The sequence below is a fragment of the Bos taurus genome, chromosome 1 (genome assembly GCF_002263795.3).
Source record: "Bos taurus isolate L1 Dominette 01449 registration number 42190680 breed Hereford chromosome 1, ARS-UCD2.0, whole genome shotgun sequence".
NCBI lineage: Eukaryota > Metazoa > Chordata > Mammalia > Artiodactyla > Bovidae > Bos > Bos taurus.
The window spans coordinates 44656720-44675210 of NC_037328.1; the positions used below are offsets into that span (position 1 = coordinate 44656720).

Here is an 18491-nt window from a genome sequence, read left to right on the forward strand (position 1 = left end):
AACTTTTATGTTTTGATTTTTAAATTGAAAAAATATGAAACCAAGCAAATCAAAGTTGTATAGTTTCAAGGGAATCTTGCTTCCAAAGGCATGTTTAAGACTTAGAAATGCAATGAATAATGACAATAACCTATCTATAATGAAAAAAACAAAAAGATAAATATCTATGGAGCTTCCCTAACTTTCCTAAGGACAGACTATAGAAGTTACCTTTGTACTTCAATAGTTCCCATGGTTTCATATGCAAAATCACATTTATTGTCAATTTCAATAGCCTTGCTGATAAGCTCCAAACCTTTATCCAGATCTTGCTTCCACTGAAGTTGAAGTAAACTGCAAATGCAAAACAGCAGTCAGATGTGACCATGGCCCAGTATCAATTCTGCTCTCAGTGAATTTATAATTTAATTAATAAGGAAAAACAAAATCTAAAACAGTATAATCAGCATCAAATCGGTTTTTTCTCCCTCAACTTATAGTGGTTTTGTAGTCTAAATTCCTTATTATGAAGTCTAAATTCCTTATTATAATGGTCTAAGCTCTATTATTAACTTCCTTTGCACAGCTTAATGTTTTAATTTGTATAATTTAAGTGAAGTTTTAAAAATGATAATTTAAGTATACTAGAACAGGAAAAACCTATTTATGTGTCTCCTTTTTGATACAAGTAACATTTGACAGGATGTTCAGAACTGAAATCCTTAAGCTAGAGTGCAAGTAGCACATTTACTAATTATTGTATAATAATAAACATTATTAAAAAATAAAAGTTAAAAAAAAGTAACAGTGAAGCATTTATAGCAATGAAGAAATTTTTCAATTAGCTCACTGACTCTATCACAGTCCCCTTTCTCAGTGAGCAAAACAATTCCATTTTATTACTGTGCAAGCAATTTAGCTTTTTTACTGAAACAAACAGACCCCAAAAATACATACCCTTTATGAACATATGTTGTGGCATTATCTGGTTCCAAATTAATACATTTATCATACATTTCATCAGCTTTGCCAAACTGCTGTTGATCTGTTAATGCCTATGTGAAGAGATACTTCAGTTAAATTTAGGTAACTGTATCCCTAAGGAGTTATAACTATATGTTGCTTATTAATCATTAAAATTTACTTCATTTAACCATTCATAACCAAATTACTGTTTTGAGGTGACTGTTGTTTAGTTGCTCAGTCGTGTCTGGCTCTTTTGCAACTCCATGAACTGTAGCCCGCCAGGCTCTTCTGTCCATGGAATTTTCCAGGCGAGAATACTGGAGTGGGTAGCCATTCCCTTCTCCCGGGGATCTTCCTGATCCAGGGAGTCTCCTATGTCTCCTGCATTGGCAGGTGGATTCTTTACCACTGATGCCACCTGGGAAGCCCTGTTTAGGGTATTAAACTTAATTTAAAATGTTAACCCTAAAAACAATACTTATTTGGAAGGATAAATTCAGGTAGGTATGTTAATGGTTATCAGAGTCAATCCTTAAAAATAATTGGTGAAAGAAAAAAAGGCTACAGTCAACTTTTAAGGCAAATCCCATGGCACAAATGGAAGGCTTGGTTATGTGGAAACAAGACCATGCTCAAACTGTAACTCTGAGAGTTAGCCGGCATCTAAGCTCAAGCTTCAGAGCTCAAAGCAAAAAGTCATACTGTGTAACTAAAATATAACTCCCTCTAAATATATATAAATTAAAAGTTGCAAACATCAGAAGAGGGACCAAAAGTCAGAAATTTAGTGCAAACAGACATAATAGTGCTAGTGCTGGTAAGACAATGCTCAAGGAAGCCAAAACCTATTTTGAAGTTAACACAATGACGGATAAATATACAATTATGAAACCTCTGCTAAAGAGTTTAATGTTGGTTTCTTTAAAAGCTACTTTACTCTTTTAGCTGCTTATAGAAATCTGAACCAAAAACGCCCTTCTGAATTTCATTTCAGTGATGAGGATGGTTACCTTCTGGTTTGTTTCGAATTAAATCCTAAACATAAGTGTACTATTCAGTACATATGTCATAAAATTGTGTGTGTTCGTCTCACTTTAATTTCTGTACATGCTATAAAATTTTATATATTATAGTACTCAGATGACCATTATACCTACTACTGTGGGCAAGAATCCCTTAGAAGAAATGGAGTAGCCATCACAGTCAACAAGAGACTGAAATGCAGTACTTGGATGCAATCTCAAAAGCGACAGAATGACCTCTGTTTGTTTCCAAGGCAAACCATTCAATATCATGCTAATCCAAGTCTATGCCCCAAACAGTAATGTTGAAGAAGCTGAAGTTGAACATTTCTATGAATACCTAAAAGATATTTTAGAACTAACACCCCCAAAAGATGCCCTTTTCATTATAGGGAACTGCAATGCAAAAGTAGGAAGTCAAGAAGCACCTGGAGTAACAGGCAAACTTGGCCTTGGAGTACAGAACGAAGCAGGGCAAAGGCTAATAGAGTTCTGCCAAGAGAACGCACTGGTCATAGTAAACACCCTCTTCCAAAAACACAAGCGAAGACTCTACACATGGACAACACCAGATGGCCAACACTGAATCAGATTGATTATATTCTTTGCAGCCGAAGATGGAGAAGCTCTATACAACCAGCAAAAATAAGACTGGGAGCTGACTGTGCCTCAGATCATGAACTCCTTATTGCCAAATTCAGACTGAAATTGAGAAAGTAGGGAAAACCACTAGACGATTATGACCTAAATCAAATCCCTTACGATTATACAGTGGAAGGGAGAAATAGTTTTAAGGGACTAGAGCTGACAGACAGCGTGCCTGATGAACTATGGATGGAGGTTCGTGACATTGTACAGGAGACAGGGATCAAGACCATCCCCAATAAAAAGAAATGGAAAAAAGCAAAATGGCTGTCTGAGGAGGTCTTACAAATAGCTGTGAAAAAAGAGAAGCGAAAAGCAAAGGAGAAAAGGAAAGATATAAGCATCTGAATGCAGAGTTCCAAAGAATAACAAGAAGAGATAAGAAAGCCTTCCTCAGTGATCAGTGCAAAGAAATAGAGGAAATCAACAGAATGGGAAAGACTAGAGATCTCTTCAAGAAAATAGAGATACCAAGGGAACATTTCATGCAAAGATATCTTGGGCTCAATAAAGGACAGAAATGGTATGGATCTAACAGAAGCAGAAGATATTAAGAAGAGGTGGCAAGAATACACAGAACAGTACAAAAAAGATCTTCACGACCCAGATAATCATGATGGTGTGATCACTCACCTAGAGCCAGACATCCTGGAATGTGAAGTCAAGTGGGCCTTAGGAAGCATCACTAGGAACAAAGTTAGTGGAGGTGATGGCATTCCAGTTGAGCTATTTCAAATCCTGAAAGATGATGCTGTAAAGTGCTGCACTCAATATGCCAATAAATTTGGAAAACTCAGCAGCAGCCACAGGACTGGAAAAGGTGAGTTTTCATTCCAATCCCAAAGAAAGGCAATGCCAAAGAATGTTCAAACTACGGCACAATTGTGCTCATCTCACACGCAAGTAAAGTAATGCTCAAAATTCTCCAAGCCACGTTTCAACAGTATGTGAACTGTGAACTTCCAGATGTTCAAGCTGGATTTAGAAAAGGCAGAGGAACCAGAGATAAAACTGCCAACATCTGCTGGATCATTGAAAAAGCAAGAGAGTTCCAGAAAAACATCTACTTCTGCTTTACTGACTATGCCAAAGCTTTTGACTGTGTGGATCACAACAAATTGTGTAAAATTCTTCCAGAGATGGTAATACCAGACCACTTGACCTGCCTCTTGAGAAATCTGTATGCAGGTCAGGAAGCAACAATTAGAACTGGACATGGAACAACAGACTGGTTCCAAATAGGAAAAGGAGTACGTCAAGGCTGTATATTGTCACCCTGCTTATTTAACTTCTATTCAGAGTACATCACGAGAAATGCTGGGCTAGATGAAGTACAAACGGGAATCAAGATTGCCAGGAGAAATATCAATAAATTCAGATATGCAGATGACACTACCCTATGGCAGAAAGTGAAGAAGAACTAAAGAGTGTCTTGATGAATGTGAAGGAGGAGAGTGAAAAAGTTGGCTTAAAACTCAACATCCAGAAAACTAAGATCATGGCATTTGGTTCCATCACTTCATGACAGATAGATGGGGGAAAAGTGTAAACAGTGGCTGACTTTTGTTTTCTTGGGCTCCAAAATCACTGCAGATGGTGGCTGCAGCCATGAAATTAAAAGACACTTACTCCTTGGAAGGGAAGTTATGACCAAACTAGACAGCATATTAAAAAACAGAGATATTACTTTGCCAACAGAGGTCCATCTAGTCAAGATTATGGCTTTTCCAGTAGTCATGTATGGATGTGAGAGTTGGACTATAAAGAAAGCTGAGTGCCAAAGAATTGATGCTTTTGAACTGTGGTGTTGGAGAAGACTCTTGAGAGTCCCTTGGATTGCAAGGAGGTCAACCAGTCCATCTTAAAGGAGATCAGTCCTGAGTGTTCATTGGAAGGACTGCTGATGAAGCTGAAACTCCAATACTTTGGCCACCTGATGCGAAGAGCTGACTCATTTTAAAAGACCCTGATGCTGGGAAAAGATTGAAGGCAGGAGGAGAAGGGGATGACAGAGGATGAGATGGTTGGATGGCATCACTGACTCAATGGACATGAGTCTGAGTAAACTCTGGGAGTTGGTGATGGACAGGGAGGCCTGGTGTGCTGCGGTCCACGGGGTCACAGAGTTGGACACGACTGAGCGACTGAACTGAAAACTGACAGTACATGCTTTCACAATTAATAAGTCAGCATGCAGTTAGCAACCAATGTATCATTTGTTTAATTGTCATTCTGTCTAGGAATTAAAGACTGAATAGATAAGATTTCAAACTGAGGTTAAAGAATTCCTGGGTTGTACTTCATATCCCAGAATTTCAACCCTATGCAGGGGTGTGTAGGACTTTTACAGAATTGATCCAACACAAATCAATCTTCTCACAGTCCCTCTCAATAATCCTTGAAAAAGAAAGTTTTACTCCTGTGGAAATTTTCTTATAACTTGACTAATGATAGCATGAAGGAAATCAGAAACAAATCAATAAACCTTAAGGATATTTGGAGGTAGGAGTCTACCATGGATGGTCATATTTAAGTGCTTCCTGTTTCTGTGATGTTTGGGGGGTTAAGGAAGGAGGGACAAATTTCTTTAGGCTAAAAAGAAAAGACAAAATATATAGAATTTTGAGATGGCTGGGATTTGAGATACCACAAGCAGCTTTTAACTTAAGATTAAGCCACAGCCATTCAGATATTATTTAGTTTGAGGGAAAACTCTTTAACTGTGGGAATAAGAAGCTAATCATTTTCATCTAAATGGATGATTTAAAGTTAATAAACTTTTAAAGAGTTCAAACTATGATTAAAAGTGAAAATAATGCAAATTTAAATCCAATTTTCCATGGTTTCAATCCTAAATCAAGGAAAGCATCAAGAATTTTGGACAAATCATGGTTTAAAATAAGCTGTTATAGACTAACTATTTAAAAGAACAGTAATCAAATAGAAAGAAAACTTTTTCCAAGGACATTTTCCCCACCAACTGCATGCAGTAAATTTTCCTAAAGTAATTAAATTTTTATAAATCCAATCGAAATGAAAACGTGAGGGAAATGCTCTATTAAAGTTTCCCCAGATTACAAGTTTAGGGCCACAGTTTTCAAATTATGTAACACAGAAAAGAAGCCCCATTGAGGTGATTCAGGACCATCCTGAACATCCTGAGAACCCGGAACAAAGTCGTTTGCTTCCAAAGAAGCTACAACAAGATCACTGTTTACTGATTTCCACTCTAGGATTCAGGATATAAATGCAGTTCTTTACAGAACTGGCAACTGAAAAAATACGAAAAATGACATTTACCTGGGCATATAATGCATAGCCTTCAGCACACCTTGGAAATTTCTTTATGACTTCTTCAAAACCTTTCATAGCTGCTTGGATTTGTGAAGAATTGTTTCCTGTATATGCCTGGCGATACTGTGTAAAAAATCAACAGAAGCCTGTCAAATCAAGAACTCAAAAACTCAGGAAATGTTAACATCTTATAATGGTCACACAAAATTACATAAATATTTCCAGAAAAGCAGGTAATTTGCGAACATAATTTGCTGCGTCTAAAAGGGTTCCACAGGAATATCTACAGAGCAGGGACTCAAAGGCTTTGTACAATCAGGGCTTCATTGCCACTACACAATTTCCAGATGTTCAATATCCTAGCAGACAGACTAACTTGAAGTTAACTTTGCATATAAATAGGGGAATATTAAACTCAAAGAAATTTATTATCATTTTACTAAAAGCATTATAGTATCCTTCATCTGATAACATTTTCACTTGTTTGTAAACTGACTTTTTTCTTTAAAAGGAAAATTCTTTTAGGTCTCAGGGTATGGGGCTAATTGGAAATATCTCATCTCATTAGAAATCGTCTTATTTTACCTGATTTTCAACTTTGTGTTTCTGAATAGCTCTACAAAGGTGAAATGAGAGGTACATTGTATGGTGTCATGATTGCCAAGTATTTCCTTGAAATGCTTTTGTTCTTTGTACTGGCTTATGGTAAAGAGCAGGGAGAAGAAGAGCGCTGTTTAGGGGGCACATAAAATCAGGGACAAACGTCTATCAGGATGAACCAAATAAAGCACCCAGAGAAATACTGAAGCAGTACCTCAAGTAACATACACACTTCTATTTCTTTAAGCTGACATGTTTTTCTCCCTGTTTGTCACAGATTGAAGGAAAAAACGGAAGATTTTGTAGACAATGAGATACTCGTTTTTGTTAACAATGGGAAATACTGATGTTTAGGAAAATACAAAAGAAAGTAGAACCTACCAAAGCAAAACATTTCTGGGCTTGCGCCAGAGCAGACTCAGGTCTTAATCTAATACATTCATCAAAATCTGCTACTGCTTCTTCAACTTGATCAAGCAGTATTTTCAGCTAAGGAAAAAAAGTACACAAATAAGCGCAGTTCAAAACAAAAACTACACCAGTTAAGCATGTACTGTGCCTTTTTGCATAATCAGCATAAAGCTAAGCATGGAATTATTAATATAGAATTACTTTCTAGAAACAGTGAATCAGAAAATCTTATAATTTTAAAGGAAAGGTGCTAAAACTTAGAACTAGTGTTCAATTTTTTAAAAAAGCACTATAAACCTACCAGTTTTTAATCACTCTTAAGTGATTTTTCTTCTAGAATATGAAATGTCTCTGTACTTTTAAACTTCAAAGTAGGGATAGATCAGACATTAAATAACTACATTTCATATTAATCTTAAGATACACCCAGTAAGGATCAAAATATCAATTAGTTTTTAAGGTTATCTCGATACTTCTTAAGATGCTCCAGGCAGAAATATTAGGTTAAAATTTTCCATTAGAAACGACTTGAACTTTTCTGTTATTATATGGATTAGTCCATACTTTCCACTCTAATGCACTCCAAGAAGCCACATCACACAGATTTTTTTTTTTTAATTTTATTTAACTTTTAAACTTTACATAATTGTATTAGTTTTGCCAAATATCAAAATGAATCCACCACAGGTATACATGTATACAAACAGATTTTAAAGCCATGTTTTTCCAGATGAGGCTGAAATTGGGAACTGTTTTCTTCACTGTGAATTTTTACTAAAAACCAAATATGCATAGAATTATAAAGCTCTATTCAGAAGAGATTTTTTTGTGATACAGTCTAGATAGCTCAGGTTAATAATTCTTTACAAGATGCCTACAAAAATCATTCTGTTGATTCTAAGCATTAACTCAAAATGCTCACTACAAGTTTTTTTTAATTTGTCACTAATTTTTTAATGCTTTACTCATTGAAAACCTATGAAGCAGAAATGCCTAAAAACCAAACTTGAACTGGCAACCCAACATTTGCAGCCTTCCTCTTCTCTCTCTTTTTTTAACAAAAAAGTATCAGGACAAATGTTCAAGACGGAACTAAACAAATGATACTATGTATCAAACTAAACCCAAACTAAACCACCCTGATACTTTGTTCATAGCTATCATCAGTGATATAAGAAAACTTTAAGACATTCTCAAAAATGCTATCAAATCCCTCAATTCAAGGATCAAAACGCCTTAAGAAAATTAATTTACCTGTCCTCGGTGGTGATAAACATCTGCATTCTGAGGATCGATGTCGGCAGCCATGTTAAAATCCTGAGTAGACAACAAAGGCTGCTGCTGTTGCATGTACATGCTGCCTCTTTTGATGAGCGCGTTTGCTCGAAGCTATATATCCAAAATGAGGAAAGATTCATCATTACTTTTTATTCTAATTTAGTTTTTAAAAAAATAACAGCTTCATTGAGATGTAGTTCACATACTGTAAGTCATTTTTAGTATATGACTAAAAATGTTGTGCAACCAGTCACCACTAGAAATGTTTTCACTGATCCCAAAAGAAACCTCATACACATTAGCAGGGACTCTATTTCACCTCTAATTCTCAGTCCCTGGAAACCACCATTCTGCCTTCTATTTCTACGGATTTGTATATTCCAGACATTTCACATAAATGGAATTGTAAACTATGTGGCCTTTCTGTCTGTCTTCTTTCACAAACAGCAGGTCTTCAAGGTTCATCTAAGTTCTAACATGTACATCATTCTATTTTAGGGGCTGAATAATATTCCATTGCATGGATAAATCAGTCTATTTATCTCTTCACCAGCTGGTGGACATTTGAGCTGCTTCCACTTTTTGGCTCTTATGAATAATGCTACTAAGAACATTCATGTACAAGTTTTTGTCTTGACATAAATCCTCATAGGTATATGCCTAAGAGAGTAACTGCTGGGTCACATGGTAACTCTAGAAACCACCGCCTACTAATTCCCAAAGGGATTTTACCATTTTACATTTCTACTCTCAATGTGTGAGAGTTCCAATTTTTTCCACATCTATATCAATACTTTTAATTGTCCAAATTTCTGATTATGGCCATTCTAGCGAGTATAAAGTTATACCTGATTGTGATTTTGATTCACATTTCCCTAAGGTCTAATGATGCTGAGTATATGTTCTTGTTCTTATTGGTCATTTGTGCATATTCTTTGGAAAAATGTCTACTCAGATCCTTTCCTATTTTTAAATTAGGCTATCTTTTTATTGTTGCGCTATAAAGACGATTTAATATTGTCTGCATATCATTATCAGATATATGACTTGGGAATATTTTCTCCCATTCTGTGGAATAAGTCCCCCCCCCACCACCACTTTGTCATTTGTGCTGCTGGTGTCACACCTAAGGAACCACTGCTTAATTTAAAGTACTGAAGATTTCCTCCTTATGTTTTTTCCTAAGAGTTTTATAGTTTTAGCTCTTACATTCAGGTCTCTGATCCATTTTGAGCTCATTTTTGTACATGGCATGATATGTACATTATTACCTGCCATTAGAACAAAGTCATGATCAGGAAATAAGAAATAAGATTCTTCTCCAAAGTTTTTTTCAAGGCAAAAGTACACAAATGTCCTCAATGAAACAAGTAAGAATGCCCCCATGATAATAACAAAAACAGAACATATCTGATTATCAGGAAATAAAGATAATTAGTACAAGGCTATCTTCAACTTGAAAATCTCATTTTGAAAAGGACTTTTAACAAATACGTAGTTTAAATTACTTTTGTTTACAAGAAGTTAAGATAAAATTTGCTGGCAAATACTTAAGCCTTGAAAACAACTTTCATTTTCCACAAAATACATGAATGATTCTTTTGGAGGTGAAGGAAGCCAGAGTTTTCTTAATTCAGTGAGGAAAAAGAGATGTTAATTAACCAACAGTACTTTGGCGGCCGACATTTGTTCTTATTATGCTGAAATGGAGGGCTCATATAATTTAACAGATCCCTGCTGCTGCTGCTAAGTTGCTTCAGTCGTGTCCGACTCTGTGCGACCCCATAGACGGCAGCCCACCAGGTTAACCCGTCCCTGGGATTCTCCAGGCAAGAACACTGGAGTGGGTTGCCACTTCCTTCTCCAATGCATGAAAGTGAAAAGTGAAAGTGAAGTTGCTCAGTCGTGCCCGACTCTTAGCGACCCCATGGACTGCAGCCACCAGGCTCCTCCATCCATGGGATTTTCCAGGCAAGAGTACTGGAGTGGGGTGCCATAACAGATCCCTACCAAATCTCAATTATGAAAATAACTGCATATACACAAGAACACTTAGAAAATGAAAAGCTGTTCCAACCACACAACCGCAAAAACTTTTGATATGTTTCTATATTACAATATATTTTTAGATCTTGTTTTTTTCCTCATGTAAATAAACTCTTTCAGAAGACATTAAACATGCTTACTTTTTATTAAATGCATTGTATCTTCTTATACTACATATTGCATGTTATTTATAGTATTATAACATATTGCAAGTTATTTATATTATCTATAGCACTGCTACATCACCCTTACTCCTACCCAAATATAGTCCAATACAGTAGGCAGAAGATATACAGGGAAGCTGAAGCCAAAAGATGCTGTAGAAAAAACAATCCTTTCTTAGTTAAAGTTAACTATCACTGATATGTCTGTTTTAGTTTCACCGCACCAATTCAATCATTATTAGGTGTAGTTCCTTCGAAAACAAAAAATAAGTCTTTTGGAGAATGGCAACTGAAATGCCACAAATTTGGCAAAACATACCTAAAAGCCTCATTTTTATTATTAATTTTTTTCACATGCACACACACAGAGTTTTAAAAGTACCTTCACATTAGCTTCTTGCAAGCTGATGACCTTATCTAAATCTGGTTTGGCTGCGTTGGCATTGCCAATAAGCAGGTAGAAAGTAGCTCGTAGTAGCAATGCTTCTGCCATGTATTTTCCTTGAGCATCTATTTCTTTTGAGCATTCACTTATGATTTTATCATAGTTTTCTTCTTCCATATACTGTTTGGCCTTTAAATATCCAGAACTGAAAATAAAATGAACAGAGGAAATTATAAATTTTATCTTTTATTACTAATAAAATGAGCATAACAAGTTAACCAGCCAGTGCAGGACTGGAGGTGGTGGTGGAGGTGTGTGTGGGGGTAGCACCTTAGGACTTTCGATGTAGACTGGGATCTTCCTGTTGCCTTGGAGAGAGGGTTTTAAAAAGGAAAACAGCAGAGGAAATGGCAGAAACCTAGGGTTATTGTCCAGGCTTCAACATTTAGACACATGAAAAAGTAAGCGAATGACAGACTGAAATGCAGCATAGGAAAGGATCCTGTCTTGTTCACCTTATCTGTGGCACACTGGTGGCACTCAACAGTTACTTTATGACCAACAGAAAGAACAGAGAAAGAGAAAATAGTCAGGTGAGTTGGGGGTCCCAGAACGCAAGAGAAGAGGTGTGACCTGAGCTGTACTTTGTAAACATCACTCCAGCTGTGTTGTGAAAAGTGAACACTAAGGGAGCAAGAACTTAAGCAAATGGAATAGCTAAAAGGCTCTCATCTAGAAGTTGTGCTATTTCACCTAGAAGAACAGACCTAGAATGAACAGGTGGGAATATCAAAGAAGCAGACTGTAGCCCACTAGGTTCCTCTGTCCATGGAATTCACAGGCAAGAACACTGGAGTGGGTTGCCATTTCCTACTCCAGGGGATCTTCCCAACCCAGCGATCGAACCCATGTCTCCTACATTGTGGGGAGTTTCTTTACCATCTGAGCTACAAGGGAAGCCCATCACTTTCAGAATGAATAGGTGGGAATACAAAAGCAGAAGACTCTTCCATCAAATAGGACTTAAAGAAAACACCCTTCTCTTACTTTTTAAAAAGCAATGACCACAATATCATCACTTGTCTAGGATGATTTTATTCACAACACTTGTAGAAGGGATTTTTTGAACTGAAAAGGAAAATTACACTAGATGTTCTTTAAGGGGGTCTTACAAATATAAGGCATATTACATAAGAAACAATATAAGGCACATTATGTAAGAAAATCATGTTTTCTTATTTCATTTGCTACCTACTCTGAATAGAGAGAATTGGCAAGTGACTTAAAAGTTATGTCAGTCAAAACTTAGAAACTCTGTGCTAACCTTTCCCATAATTAAAATTCTAATACTCCTGAACTAAGACAAAATAATTAGATTGGAAGTAATAATGGTTCCTATTTACTGAAAACCTAAGTTCTAGATGCTTACAAACATGACCCGTAAACCTCACAATAAGCCTCAAAGGTAATTATTATCTCTCCATCCAAAAACTGATAAAGCTAAGGCTCAGAGTAAAGTAGAATTTAAAAACTTAGGACCAACTCCAGTTAGTGTTCTGGTGAGAGACAGTTACGTCCAACCATCTCTCAATGTAGCTTTTAGAATAATGGTATTAAAACTTCATTGTAATTTTTCTGGAATTAGGACTACCTCCTAATCAGAAGAGGCAATTATTGGCATCACCCTCAACATTTACTTCCCATCTATAATTTTCTTAAAGAGATTGTTCATCAACTAACAAAAATCAGAACATCTTGGCAAAATTATGCATAGTATCCTCCCTTAAAAAAGGTGGCCAATAATGGTAGGAAAATTGAGAGAGAGAAACCAAAAGCAATCTTTTCCCTTAAACATCTCAATACGCTATAGAGGCAAAATTATGCTTTGCTATGGGAACAGCATTCCCTTTTCTTCCAAACTCATTAGAAAATGTCATGTTGGTAATAATATTGTGTGTTCTCTTGGAGAGGTGAGCTAGCCTCAACAGCAAAACAAAAGTACTGCTAAATATAAATGGATAAGCAGGCTCGATAGTTTATGTATTACATCCCTTGACTGCCAGTTGTAAACACAGCACCTTGTACTTTGACTTCAGCTCTCTAGAAGAGTAAACACAAACACAAAGAATGGCATTTTCCTAGGCATGCAGGGAAAACCTTGAAGATAGTTACTCTTTTGGGCACTTCTAAAAATTAAATTAGAAACTTCCTTGCACTGAAACATCTGGATATTGACCTACACAATCATTTTTTAAGTTAGTCCCCCTACTCAAATATAATTAACCACTTGACTCTCTGGGAACTCTCTTTAGAATATTATGTAGACCTTAAAAGCTGGGCAGACTCGTGGCAGTAAAACCTTGAGTTACCAAAGATGTAACATTCAGGATATAATAGACATGTGTGAGAAAAGAAGTATTTTTATTATTATAATAATATTATTATATACTATAATTTTATTATATTCATAAAAAAAGTGAAGTCACTCAGTCGTGTCCGACTCTTTGCGACCCCATGGACTGTAGCCTACCAGGTTCCTCCATCCATGGGATTTTCCAGGCAAGAGTACTGGAGTGGGTTGCCATTGCCTTCTCCAGATCTTCCTGACCCAGGGATTGAACCTGGGTCTCCCGCATTGTAGGCAGATGCTTCACCGTCTGAGCCACCAGGGAAGCTCTATTATATTCATATCTGTCTATAAATAAGTTTTTAAAGAGATGACTCAGAGTCCCATTTTGGCTCTATGGCAGCAATGAAAGTGAAAGTGACAGTCGCTCAGTCGTGTCCGACTCTTTGCGACCCTGTCTAGGCCAGAATACTGGAGTGGGTAGCCTTTCCCTTCTCTAGGGGATCTTCCCAACCCAGGGATCAAATCTAGGTCTCCCACATTGCAGGCGGATTCTTTACCAGTTGAGCCACAAGGGAAGCCCAAGAATACTGGAGTGGGTAGCCGATCCCTTCTCCAGTGGATCTTCATGACCCAGGAATCGAATTGGGGTCTCCTGCATTGCAGGCGGATTCGTTACCAATTGAGCTATCAGGGAAACCCTCTACGGCAGCAAAAACCCCCACAATCCAATTCCCCCACAAAAAGCATTAGGCAGACACTATACTCAAGACACACTTACTTTTCTTTTACTTCTAAAGCCTCCCCTTCCTTGTCTTTATCTTCATCAGACTTCTCTCCTTTAAGCATTGGCTGAGAAATTATATCATCCGTGAAAGAACTGAAGTAAGATTTGATAAATTGTGGAGATGGCATCAGAGGTTCACGATTCTGAAATTTAATCATATTTAAATACATCAAAGTAGAAAACACTAACCAAAGAAGCAGATGCATTTGTAGAACACTGGGAACCACTGCCATAAAAACTGGCTCCTCATTTTCAAATAATTGAAGAATATCAGGCTCCAAACTGTAGGGTAATAGACAGTGAAAATGGTAATGCTGCCAATCCCAGCTTTTCAAAAAACGTTTTGAATGACAGCCTTTCCCTCTCTGAAGATGTAAAATGTCAAGAACTCTTATAAACACACACTAAATTAAACCATCTACTAACTGTGTAAGACCAGTGCCAATTTATACAGTATACCTTTAAAAACTTTAAAAAGCAAGAGTTGGCAATTTTTTTCTGTAAAAGGCCGGATAGTAAATATTTTAGGTTTTCTATGCCATATAGCGTCACAACGACTCAGCTCTCCTGTTGTAGTTTAAAAGCAGCCAAAAACAATGTGTGAGTGGCTGAGTTCCAATAAAACACTACTGGCACATTTATAAAACAGGTGGCGGACTGGATTTGGCCTGTAGGCCATTGTTTGGAAACCTCTAATATACGTGAATTCTTTTAATATTCATGGACAGAGAAGCCTGGTAGGCTGCAGTCCATGGGGTCGCACAGAGTCGGACACGACTGAAGAGACTTAGCAGCAGCAGCAGCAGGTACAATTCGGACATAGGTCACATTCTTATTTTAAAAGGCCACAAAAGCCCAATATTATAGGAAAAATAAATATAATCCAGATCTAATTTCAGTCATTACCATCATGCCCAAATTTAAGCAGTATAAATGAGCAATGACCCTTCACAACGCATATTTCCTCTATATTAACCAATGCAGGTTAATTTACCTTATATTTTTCTTTGGCTTTCTCTTTTCCAAGAAGTTTAAGAACTTTATCAGCTAACAGCATGCTTTGTTGATTTTGGAATCCTTCTAATATACATACAGCAGTGACATCTAGAAATGATGCAAAAAAATAAGAGTGAGTATGAAAATTATTGCAAAGATGACTAGCAGCATCAAATGGGCTCAGTGTTACCACAAAATGCCAAACTAAATTCATAGCTTTATGTGGCTATCATTTTCAATAAATTTATTCTTAACACTTTGGTTTTACATACTTTACAAACTCATAGCTCAGAAAGTCACTCTACTTCTCCAGAATTTACTTTCCTAACCTGTGAAATGAAAAGGACTATGCTACATGATTTGTGATGCTTCTCACTGCTCTAACATTGTACATAGCAAATAAAACCAGTAACCCAGGAATATTCTCTTCGGGACAGTAAATATAGGCCAAATCATAATGTGGCTCTCTCATGTCTGGTCTTACTTTTTTTTAAATAGGCCTCAGGGTTACTCCTTGTCTCCAAAGCCATCTTGCCACAGAGCTCTCAATGAAATCTGCTTCAAAATATCATTTGAACCTGGCTATGCTATAACTCAATATACAGTGGTTTGAAATGAAAAAGATCCATGTTTCTTTAACCTCCCAACCTTTCATTTAAAGTAGTCAACAAGACTGTCCCTCTCTTTTTGAATTCAATTTCTCATAATTGCAAACCCATGCCCCTCCAAACAAGTCAATCTACTGCATGTTCCCCTGATACTCTGGCTAGTGCCAATGTCAATGTCTTTTCCCCATCCCATTTCTCCATCTAAAACCCATTTAAACGCCTCTCTATAATTAGCTCTTAATAACTTCAAGGTCTGGTTCAAAACTCAGAAATCTCTTTTTCAAAGCAACACTCCTCCTATCCATCACCGAAGTATATAATACTGCAAAACCTCAAGTTTCTTCTAAAATGTTCTCTAAAACCACTCTTAACTGGTAACCCAGATTTTAAAAAACAAAATAGCTTTCTCCTTTTAAATAATGATATTATTTAAAAAAAAAATTATGGCTAAATTTCTGATTATTGATACTTTTAAAGCAGATTTAAATATGTAGTGGGAAAACACTTTTAGACTGTGGAATTGCATTTTGGGTTAGCTCTATATTAAGTGGAACAATGTACTCTGTAGGTAAGTGGCCAATACCCTAACTGAAGTTTTAGCAACAGATATGGCTAATTAGAGGCCAAGGAATATTTATGATATTTATAGAGAACAGCAAATTCACTTGATGCTTTGTATCAATTACAAAATTTCTACTTGAGTAAAGGATAATGTTTGAAAATAGCAAGGGCAAAAAACAAATGTTTTCTTTAATGATTCATCTCAAAATTTATTTCATATTGATATAGGATATTAATTGAAACTATGCAGAATCTTAGTAACACTCAACTAAACCTCTCTTCTGATTTCTTATTCATGAAATTACACTGATGATGTTGCCAAGTTTAAAATGTGCAGTATATAAACTTTAAATCATTTAATTCAATAGGTGGGAATAGTGATGGTACTCAAGCATCAGCAATGTCAATTGAAACTATAGAACAAAGTTTCAATTGGGGAAGAGTCCAACTTTTACACACAACTGATTTCTCTACCCATAGGGAGAGTTGCATATAAATTTACCAGTGACTACAAAACCTTTAGTAATTTTCATATGTAAACACGAAAATACCCTCACCTTCTAAACATTCCTTCTTATTGTCTAGCTTCTCGTGGGCTTTTGCACGTCTAAAGAGAGCTTTCACATATTTGGGATTAAGTTCAACAGCCTTTGTACAATCTTGTGCCACCTCTTTCCATTTTTGCTGTAATTGAAAGTATTAAAAAACAAAAAAAAAAGTCACACTGAAGGAAGCACTGTTCAACAGAAATCAGTTTTCTAAACTCAGCAGGCTGAGTATTAAGAGTCCCACAATAGAAAACATATTCCCAATTCATACAAACAGTTAATATCCACAACACATTATAACAGCTCCAAATAACTGCAATAAAGATAAGCAATCTGATTTTTAAAAATAGGTAAAGGACATAAGCCATCTTTCTACTACCACATCTATAACCTACCTGCATCTATGTGATCATATCATCTCCTCCTTCCCTCCTTTTAAAACTGAGGAAGCACCCCTCTTCATCAAAGGCCAACCCTCCACTTGCAGTAGGATCTACACTTCCCCCATGTCAAGGACTTCACTGTCAGCTCTCCTGCCTCTGCAGCTATCTGCTTCTCTACTCAATCATTCCTATTAGCATAAAAACACTTGCTTTAGTATCTCCCATCTTTTAAAAACCCTCCTTTGATTCCGTAATTCCCTACAGCTACTACCCCATTTCTCAGCCCTCATTATTGCCAAACCTCCAAGGAGTAGCCACTCTGCTTAATTTCCACCTACTTCCACTGGCTGCTCCTTCCCAATTTCTCTAGCTGACTTCTCCCCCCATCTGATTTCTGCTGGAATGCTCAAGGACTCATCCCGTTAGGTAATCACATCTGTGGTCCTATAACCACATTAAAATTAGAGGACTCCCAAATTTATCTCTTTAACCCAAATCACTCTCCTAAAATACAGACACTTCTCAATTAAACCATCTGCTTGGCTGTCTCAACCCTTCCTCACGCCACTATAAGTAAAACTCCTGCTTCTCTTCACCCTTCACACCCAATGCAATAGCAAGTTCTACTGGTTTTCAGCTTTCCTTCATGTCTCACTTCGGCAACTACAACATCCTTCCTCAGCCCCCTGGCCTCCACTCCTGCCTCCCTCCAATATACTGACAGAACAGTGAGAACAATTTTAGATGATGTTCCTGCCCTATTAAAAAGCCTTAAATACTTCCCATTACACTCAGAATCAAATCCAAACTTCTTGCTATTGCAAGGCTTTGCTTGATCTGGCCTCTGCAACCTCTCCGATTTCATCTCTCTATATCCCAGGATCCTTTATCCACACTTCTTTAATCATGGCAAACTCTTTTCTGCCTCAGAAGCAATTACATACACTGTTTTCTCCATTTGTAACACTCTATTGTCCACTATTTGACACACCAACCTCAATCATTCCTCTATTAGAGAATCAAAGGCTTATCCAAATGTCATTTAACAGTTCACTGTTGAGTGATCTTTGAGTTCGATGCATAATTGTCTGCTTTTACAGACCTAGGCTCCTACTACAGTAACCTTTCATATATAACACAGTCAACAAAATATGGTCGAACAAAGAATGCAGAGACTACAAATGACTGATAAACATAGAAAACGATGGTCCACATCACCAACATCTCAAAAAGTGCTAATTAAAAATGAGAAGATAGTATTTTTCTTCTACTAGAGTGGCAAATATTAAGACCAATTCACACAGTGAGATACTAGAAAACAAGCATGCTCAAATATTATTATTAGAATAGGTACTATCTCTTTATAATTCCATTTCTTAATTTTCATTCTCAGAAAAGTATGTAAAAAAAAAAGTATTTAAAAAATATTTACTGCAACACTGAATGCAACAGGGAAAAGAGGAAGTAATTC

General features: G+C 36.6%; 1 protein-coding gene across 3 annotated transcripts in view; it reads right to left on the reverse strand.

Annotated features, from left to right (window-relative positions):
- TOMM70 (translocase of outer mitochondrial membrane 70) overlaps window positions 1-18491 on the reverse strand; it is a 37283-nt gene that overhangs the window by 5969 nt on the left and 12823 nt on the right. For 2 of the 3 annotated variants that reach the window (XM_059874633.1, NM_001075328.1), the window contains exons 3-11: window positions 16647-16773; window positions 14919-15028; window positions 13919-14067; window positions 10788-10995; window positions 8172-8306; window positions 6888-6995; window positions 5913-6029; window positions 937-1034; window positions 211-333 (exon numbers count right to left, since the gene is read on the reverse strand). In XM_059874633.1, coding sequence (XP_059730616.1) covers window positions 211-333; window positions 937-1034; window positions 5913-6029; window positions 6888-6995; window positions 8172-8306; window positions 10788-10995; window positions 13919-14067; window positions 14919-15028; window positions 16647-16773 — 1175 coding nt within the window. The remainder of the gene's footprint in view (window positions 1-210; window positions 334-936; window positions 1035-5912; window positions 6030-6887; window positions 6996-8171; window positions 8307-10787; window positions 10996-13918; window positions 14068-14918; window positions 15029-16646; window positions 16774-18491) is intronic. The other variant, XM_010801012.3, reaches the window with a different exon arrangement.